The sequence below is a fragment of the Myotis davidii genome, unplaced genomic scaffold, assembly GCF_000327345.1.
Source record: "Myotis davidii unplaced genomic scaffold, ASM32734v1 scaffold208, whole genome shotgun sequence".
In the NCBI taxonomy this organism is placed as follows: domain Eukaryota; kingdom Metazoa; phylum Chordata; class Mammalia; order Chiroptera; family Vespertilionidae; genus Myotis; species Myotis davidii.
Genome location: NW_006299706.1, coordinates 1,592,007 through 1,601,095, shown reverse-complemented (window position 1 = coordinate 1,601,095; position 9,089 = coordinate 1,592,007). Strand labels below are relative to the sequence as shown.

Sequence of the window (9,089 nt, the reverse complement as noted above, 5' to 3'; positions counted from 1 at the left end):
CCCCTTTCTGGACCTCAGTAATTCATCTGCAGAATATTGGACTCGCCTAAGCTACTCCCACTCCCCTTCCCCACTTACCACCCGCCCTTGAGCTTTAATTACCAAGATAAAGGCGTTGGTAGATTGGAGTTGGGGGGAGATCTCTCCTAGGATCTGTGGAAGCTGAATTAGGGAGGTTTAAAACTAACTTTATAGTTCAGACTCTGAAGAGTTGGAACTTTGCCCTGGCCGGTCTGCCCCGTTGGTTAGAGTACCGTCAGGATACACCAAGGTTTCGGGTTCGATCCTCGGTCAGGGCACATACAAGAATCCACAAATGAATTCATAAATAAGTGGAACAACAAATCAATGTTTCTCTCTTTCTCTCAACTCCTTAAATACGGGAAATTATTTAAGACGGAAAATAAAATAAAAAAGAACTTCATTTTGCAGTCCTGTAGTCCAGACGTTCATCTAGTGCCCTGGTGGATGGGCATTCAGACTTTGAACATTATCAGTGATGAAGAACTCACTGTAACACAAGGTAACTTATTCTGTTCTTGTACCTATTTTATTGGGTAAAGTTTTTTGGTTAGAAAGTTTGCATATAATGCTTAACTTTGGTCTAAATGCTGCATAAAATAAGCATAGAGTAGGGAAGTTCATGCTCTCTTTTTAAAAATATGCTTTTGATATTTTAGAGAGAGAGAGGAAGGGAGAGGGAGAGTGAAACATTGATGAGAGAGAAACATCAATCTGCTGCCTCCACCGCTGCTGGGGGTCGAACCTGAAACCTGGGCATGTCCCTGTCGGGGAATCGAACTGGTGATCTCGGTGTATGGGAGGATGCTCAACCAACTGAACCACACCGGCTGGAGCCACACTCTTATTCATTCATTCATTCATTCATTCATTCTTTACTAGGGGTACTAGTTGAAAAAGTCCTTTTCCTGAAAAACCACATGGTTTTTTTGTGGAGGCAGATAGGAAGGAGACAGACAAGAGGCAATTACAAAAGTTATAATTATTATAAAAGAGGTTGCAAAAAGGTGCTAGAAGAACATGAAAGAAGATACCATCCAATTTAGGTTAGTGTTGCTCCTAAACTGTGATAACTGGAATTGAAAGCAAGCGTCAGAAGTAACTTAGTACGGAGAACAGTAGGAATCTCTCTCTTGTTTACAACACAAAATTTCTGTTAATATCGCCTAACCTCTTTATTTATTTATTTGTTAATCCTCACCCGAGGATGTATATTTTTTTTCCATTGATTTTTAGAGAGAGTGGAAGGGAGGGAGGGAGAGAGAGAGAAACATGGATTGGTTGCCCCCTGCATGACACCTGGACTGGGGCCAGGAATCAAACCTGCAACCCAGGTACATACCGTTGGCGGGAATCAAACTTGTAGCCTTCAGTGTGTGGGCCTGTGCACGCTCTAACCTCTGAGAAACACTGTCCAGGGCAAGGCCTAACCTCTTTAAACAAACACATTCTACTTTTGGATTGTTTCTGTTAATGGAAATAACCTGTTTATGCAAACAGAAATGGAGAACATTTATTGATCTAATAAATTACTATCTAATGATGTAACTGCTGTTTTTAATTTAGTTTATGACTGAAGAAGCAGATTCAGGTTAAGTAATGTATAGATGGTCACAAAGCTGGAGAGAATCAGACGTGGGAAACAAATCCAGACAGTTTGACTCTGCTTGGTCTCAGCATCGTGCTATTCTACCCTCCTGATGGTAATAATAATCACTGACACTGATCATTTACTATGTAATTCTTTTTTTTTTTTAAATATATATTTTATTGATTTTTTACAGAGAGGAAGGGAGAGAGATAGAGAGTTAGAAACATCGATGAGAGAGAAACATCGATCAGCTGCCCCCTGCACACCCCCCACCGGGGAAATCCCTGCAACCCAGGCACATGTCCTTGACCGGAATCGAACCCGGGACCTTTCAGTCCGCAGGCCGACGCTCCATCCGCTGAGCCAAACCGGCTTTGGCTACTATGTAATTCTTATAACAACTCTGATGAGGTAAAAACAGTTCTTTTTTACAGTGGAGGAAACTGAAGTTTAGAGAGGTTAAGTCACTAAGCAAGATAATTTACTAATCAGTGGAATTGGGATTTTAACTCAGACACTCTAACCACTCTCTGTCCACTTCACCTAATGGAAATAAGGTGCATTTGATATAAAGGACTGTGTTCATGACTGAATATGAGTAAGTGAAAATATATTTGAGGAAGTATTATCATAGTTAATATGAAGGTGATAAAAACTTGCTTTTATCCTTTCAGGATGGAACAAAAGTAGGACTTTTAAAATGTTGCCCAGTAAGAAGAGAAGAACTTCAGAGACTGAGTTCCCACAGCATCAGGGCAACCTGGAGGAAGAGGACTTAGACCTAGAGTCAGCTGTTCAACCAGAGTCTGACCAGGTTAAAGACTTGGGGTCAGTGTCACTGGCCTGGGGTCGAAGTCATGGTAGTGCAGCTGGTCTGGAGGTTGAATCTGTGCAGGATGCAGGAAATCAGGTTGGTGTGGAAGATCCATCTTTGAGTCCCAGGGTACTCACCCAGGACACAAGTGCAGCAGTTCTAGAAGCTGTTAATATGGCCATCTCAACGGGAATTGCCCTACCTTCCTTGGAGTCTTCCCAGCCCCTTAACGTACACATTGATAAAGAAAAACTCCTTGCCACTGGTTCAAAGAGAGGGAAGAAAATGACACTCAGGCCCAAGCCAGTTACCCAAGAAGACGGAGGTGATCATCTTATCTCAAAGGAGCCTTTTTCAGGAGAGCCTAGTGAGGACGTCAAGGAAGAGGGAGGTAAGCTGTGCATGGTCTTGCTATGTTTTTCTTGTCAGTGGTTTGGCATTGTGTTTGCCTTTGCTACTGCACTCTTGTCAGTGCCTTTACAAAATTTAGTTTTTCTGAAAGGGGATCTTGATTTGGCATGGAATTGGAATTGCAGAGTTCCGAAGGTCAGCAGTGAACTTTATGAATGGGTGGAGGTTTTCTTCTCCCCTCCCATTCCTTAAATTTTCTGTGTCCTTTTCTTTCCTTTCTCTATCCTTTCTTGTCTGGAGGTATGAACTATGTGATTTGGTGCATACCTATGACGTGGGGCTTGTGGAGGAGGGTCGGTGGCTTAGAGACTACTGCATTGGGAAAGGCTTTACCTAACCCTTAGGACTTGAAGGATGAGTTGCAGTTTGACAGAATGATGGCATAGGGTTTCATAGGCCAACAGTAGTCAGCTCAGATGTCAGTGGCAGAAGATGGTGACATTGCTTGGAAGAAGTGGTGAGAGATGACTTCAGAGTGGTAGATTGTGCTTAGATTGTGAAGGGTTTTATTTTCCATGCTCAGGTGTTTGAACTTTTCCTGTAGGTGATAGCTAACTCTATATAATAAAAGGCTAATATGCAAATCAACTGAATGGTGGAATGACTGGTTGCTATGATGTACACTGACTACCAGGGGGCAGACGCTCAATGCCGGACCTGCCCCCTGGTGGTCAGTGTGCTCTTACAGGGGGAGGGCTGCTCAACCAGAAGCCCTGACCCAGGCTCACGGTTGGTGAGCCCAGTGGCGGTAGCGGGAGCCTCTCCCGCCTCTTTAGCTACAGCCGGCTTCGGTTCTAAGCCAGGGGTGGGCAAACTTTTTAACTCGAGGGCCACAATGGGTTCTTCTAACCCATCAGTTGGACATCCCCGGAGGGCTCCCAGACTGCGAGAGGGGCAGGCCGGGCTGAGGGACCCCCTCTCCCCCAAGTGCATGAATTTCATGCACCGGGCCTCTAGTTGATGCATAAAAGAAGCAGAAGACATAGTTCTAACCTCAGGAAGCTTATAGTTTAGTTGGAAAGACAAGACATAAACATTTGGAACAGTATAAGACAACATGTGATTAATTTGTGTGCTGTGTTTGTGTGGGAATGTAGCAGGGCTTCAGAAAGAAAGGGCAGATCAAGGTATTCACAGCCATGCTGTTATCCCCTTAAGACCTTATAAAGAATAGAGAATAAAGAGTATAATTTAGACTTGACAAAGAAATAACTAATGTTGCTCAGAGACTGCTGTGATTTAAGGTATCTGGATTGGGGGATGGTGAAGCATGCTGTCATAATGGGGAACATATTTGAGGGGCTGATTGTTAAATTTCTTTCTATAAACTAAGTTGTAATGGTGACACGAAGACAGGAAGAACTGGAAAAAAATACAAGATTAGAGTGCTAAACAAGGAATGGATAATTAAGTAGGGGTTCAATGTCACTTAGCTATTGAATGGAATCTAGAGATTTTTAAAAAAATTGGATTTATTGGGGTAACATTGGTTAGTAACATGGTGCAAATTTCAGGTGTAGAACTTTATAATATGACATCTGTCTGCTTATACCACTGAAGTCTAGTCTCCTTCCATCACCATGTATTTGACCCCCTTTACGTCTTTGTCCTTCCCCGCCCCACTTCCCCTCTGGTAACCACATTCTATAATGTATATCATTTATAGTTAACTAAATGTGATGTTAATGGTCAACTATATAAATTGTCCCTTTGTCATCAGCAATATAACACTTCCCCTCCCCCCATATGAATCTGATTTTTCTATCTATAATAATAAAAGTGTAATATGCTAATTAGACCCGAGGACCTTCCGGAAGAAGCCGGGGCTGTGAGGGAAGCCCAGGTCCCGGGTGCTGAGGGAAGGAAGGCTTACTCTTGCATGAATTTCATGCATCGGGCCTCTAGTAGGAAATAAATGCATAGCTCTCAGTGTAATAGAGCTAGAAAGATCTTAGCAATTATCTACAATTCCCTGACATTATAGATGAGTAAATTGGATGTGAGCATATTTCAATATTTTTCTTAGGACACTGTCTTTAAGAGAGAGGAATGCCTGTATAGTATAAGCATCATTAACAAAGTTATTTACCTACAAAGGACTTTATAACAAGATCCTGATTTCTACAGTAGAGTATGACTAAGAATGGTGAAAGTGTGAAGCAGTGTTTGTAATTCTTCCAGGAAAACCTCAGATGCATTCTGGAGAAGAGATGCCTTTATTGCCATCAGGCAGCCACTCTGTAAAACTAGGAGCCCAGCCTAGGAAATCATCTCAGCCAGATGCCTGTGCGTCTCCTCAAGGAAAGCCATTCAGGACTTCAGATCACCAAGCCGAGGAAGAGATAGAGGATGATGGACTCTTTATTCCAATGGGTAGGCTCTCTTTTTCTTTCTTTCCTTTTTTATTTTAAAATTAACCCTCTTTATTGAAGTACAATATGCAGAAAACTGCACATATCCTAAGATATAAAAGTTTATTGAATTTTCAGAGTTTGAATGCACCTGTGTAGCCACCAACCAGATCAAGAAAAGAATATTACTGCCCTGGCGGGGTGGCTCAATTGGTTGGAGTGTCAGCCCATACACCAAATGTTTCCAGTTCCATTCCCGATCAGGGCCCATGCCTGAGTTGTAGGTTTGGTCCCCAATTGGAGCATGTATGGGAGACAGCTAATTGATACTTCTCTCTCGCATTGATGTTTTTCTTTCTCTCCCGGAGTAACTATTATTTTATTTGTAAAGTGGATCAGAGGCTCTGAACTCCTGGAGTTTAAACATTTTTATTAAGAAAAAGAATGCGAGCCAAAACGGGTTTGGCTCAGTGGATAGAGCGTCGGCCTGGGGACTGAAGGGTCCCAGGCTCGATTCCGGTCAAGGGCATGTACCTTGGTTGCGGGCACATCCCCAGTAGGGGGTGTGCAGGAGGCAACTGATCGATGTTTCTCTCTCATCGATGTTTCTAACTCTCTATCCCTCTCCCTTTCTCTCTGTAAAAAATCAATAAAATATATTTTTTTTAAAAAAAGGAAACAGAATATTACCTGTACTCAAAAGTACTCCCTTTAAGTTATTACCAACACCTTACCCCTGGGTAACCATTATCCTGACTTCTAGCAGCATAGATTGGTTCATCTGTTTTGTACTTTGTATGAATGGAATATAAAGTATGTTGTGTGACTGTCTTTTTTCACTTAACTATATATTTATGAAATTGGTCCACATTGTTTCATGTATTTGTGGATTGTTCATTTTCTTTGCTATGTAGTATTCTGTTGTTGAATGTTCTACATTTTCTTTATCGATTCAACTCTTCCCTGGCCAGTGTGGCTCAGTTGGTTGGAGTGCACCGAAGGGTTGTGGGTTGGAGTCCCGGTCAGGGCACATACCCAGGTTACAGGTTTGATCCCTGGTCAGGTGCATACAGAAGACAACCATAGATGTTTCTCCCTCTCTCTCTCTCTCTAAAATAAAAGCAAAAAAAACCCCACTCTTAATGGACATAAGGATCATTTCTAGTTGTAGGCTACTCTGAATGGTGCTGCTGTGAACATTGTACTATAGATCTCCCGGTGAGCATATGTACTTTATTTTCGTTGGGTGGAATTAATAGGTTATAGAATTAGTCCTCCCTAAAAATTCTTTGAACTATATTTTTGTGCAATATAACACATACAGACAAGTAAAAAGACTTCTTTATTCAACTTAAGTGGCTTTAAGTGAACCCCTGTGGTTTCTTTTTTCATATATTGCAAATTACTCTGTAGGTTAGAAGTGGTGATAGTGAGCATCCATGTCTCATTTCTGAAATTGGGGTAAGGTGTTCAGTGTTTCTCCATTATGCATGACAATAGTTGTAGGCTTTTTACTTCTTTATTTTTTAGAACATTTTTAATTTTAGAGTAAGGGAGAGAGAGAGAAACAACGATTTGCTGTTTTACTTATTTATGTATTGGTTGATTTGTATTTTCTGTTTGTTAATCCTTGCACAAAGATATTTTTTCCATTGATTTTTAGAGATGGTGGAACGGAGGAGGCTGTGTGGAGAGGAAGGGAAGGAGTGACAGAGGAAGAGAGAGAGAGAGACATCAATGTGAGAGAGATACATCAATTGGTTACCTCCCAAGCGCACCCCAACTGGGGCCAGGGGTCAAACCTGCAACCCCAATATGTGCCCTTGACTGGGAATTAAACCTAAGACCCTCTGGTGCACAAGCCAGTGTTCTAACCGTTGAGCACGCCGGCCAGGGCAGGAAGTTTTTTCTTTTCTTGGTTATATTTGTGCTCCTTTCTTGTAGAATGGAGATACTTGGTATCTTTTTGTGTGTGTGTGTGTGTGTGTACCTTTTTTATTTGTGTAATTCAGAGTGGAATTTTTATAGCTTTGTTCGTTGTTTTTCTCTTTTCTACATTGAATAGTAATATTATGATAAGTTACATTTATATAATGTTTCATTGATTATATAGCACTTTGATATATATTATTTAACTTAATCTACGTGGCTTCCCTGATAGGCAGATATCTATATTTTATAAAAGAAAAAACGAGACTATTGCCAAGGTTACCCTGTTAAGCTGTAGAACTGGGCCACAAACCGAGGGTTTTCTGTGCGTTATCTGGGCAATGTGGAGTAATAATTAAGACTGCTGACTCCAGAGCTGGACTGCTTGGCTTCAAAACATGGCTCTGTCATACTGCCTCTTCAGAAACTTTCTTATCTCTTAGCCTCTGTTTCCCCACCTGTACAGCGGAAAAAAGAATAGTTTCTATTTCATAAGGAGTATTACTTAGGAGTAAGTGAATGAATACATATAAAGTGTGTAAAGACTGCCTGACAGAAAGTTAGGTCTTATTACTAGGACAGTTCTGTCACCTCCACCGTTACCACCACTGCCACAGCATAAGCTTTGGTTTCCAGGGCCGGACAGCTGGCAGCTGGTTTCTCTTTTACAAGGTTGCCTTTTGGGGTTACGTTTGGGGAGCAGTTGCTTTGGAGATTCTGGTGATGCTCTTGGTTTATTTGCAGAAGAGCAAGACAGTGAAGAAAGTGAGAAAAGGCAGAAAAAGAAAAAGGGTACCAAGAGGAAACGAGATGGAAGGGGTCAAGAGGAAGGGACTTTGGCTTATGACCCAAAACTGGATGACAGGCTGGACCGTACCTTAGAGGATGGCGCCAAGCAGCACAATCTGACAGCAGTCAATGTGCGAAACATCCTTCACGTGAGTAAGACTGGGACGGCTGTGTAATCGGAATGGAAATTTTCTATGAAAAGCAAATAAAAGTACTCAGGAAATTCTTGACTCTTGGTATGTGAATTACTAATTTTGTGAGTTTACATTTGTGAGAAACATCGTTCTATCTCTGGTAGTGAGGAAGATGGACCCGAAATACATACTGCAGTTTTTATCTGTTTTTTTAAAAATATTTTTTATTGATTTTTTACAGAGAGGAACGGAGAAAGATAGGTAACTCACAAAATGTAAACATTTTACATTTCAAGATAGATTTCTCCTTGCACTCAGCACACATTTGAAATCTGAACAAATGTTAAAGAAGAACTTAACTGCGAAGATAAACTGTTCCTCTGGTGCCTTCACTGATTCGATTGTTTACTGTATTATTTTTTAGATTTGAAGATGATATGATGATAATGTTTATACTGGATTTACTCTTTTGTGGGTTAATATGCCTGACAAGATGTCCAGTTAACAGTTTACAGTATTTTGCACATATGCAAATACTGTTGTTCAATATGTAGCAACACAGCAATTTACAAAACTTTTGTTTATTCGTTTCTCTTAAGCATATAGTTACCTTAGAATTTCCTCTTTTTTAAAAAAAATGTATTTTTATTGATTTCAGAGAGGAAGGTAGAGGGATAGATAGAAACATCAATGAGAGAAAATCATTGATTGGCTGCCTCCTGCATCCATATTTGGGGGGATTGAGCAGTCCAACCTGGGACCCTTCAGTCCGAAGGCCGATGCTCTATCCACTGAGCAAAACCAGCTAGGGCAGAATTTCTTTCTATGTAAGCCATTCTTATTCCCTGTAGCAGTTAATAAGCTGTTACATTGCTTGAAGCTGTGTGTTTTTATGCAAAACTTGCTTCTTTGCTTTTAGTTGCCTTGCATTACCCTAATCTGAAGCTGTTTGAGTATATAGCTCTCATTTGTCTCTACATATGTCTAGCAGAATTACAGAGAGATGAATATTATCAGGTGACACATCTTTGTTGCATATTGTGAAATTT

General features: G+C 41.0%; 1 protein-coding gene across 5 annotated transcripts in view; it reads left to right on the top strand.

Annotated features, from left to right (window-relative positions):
- LOC102763170 (GON-4-like protein) overlaps positions 1-9,089 on the top strand; it is a 13,278-nt gene that overhangs the window by 2,640 nt on the left and 1,549 nt on the right. For 3 of the 5 annotated variants that reach the window (XM_015571702.1, XM_015571706.1, XM_015571704.1), the window contains exons 2-4: positions 2,287-2,817; positions 5,019-5,210; positions 7,862-8,055. In XM_015571702.1, coding sequence (XP_015427188.1) covers positions 2,287-2,817; positions 5,019-5,210; positions 7,862-8,055 — 917 coding nt within the window. Of the gene's footprint in view, positions 1-396; positions 524-2,286; positions 2,818-5,018; positions 5,211-7,861; positions 8,056-9,089 lie in introns of all 5 variants that reach the window. The other 2 variants (XM_006775772.2, XM_015571703.1) reach the window with 2 other exon arrangements.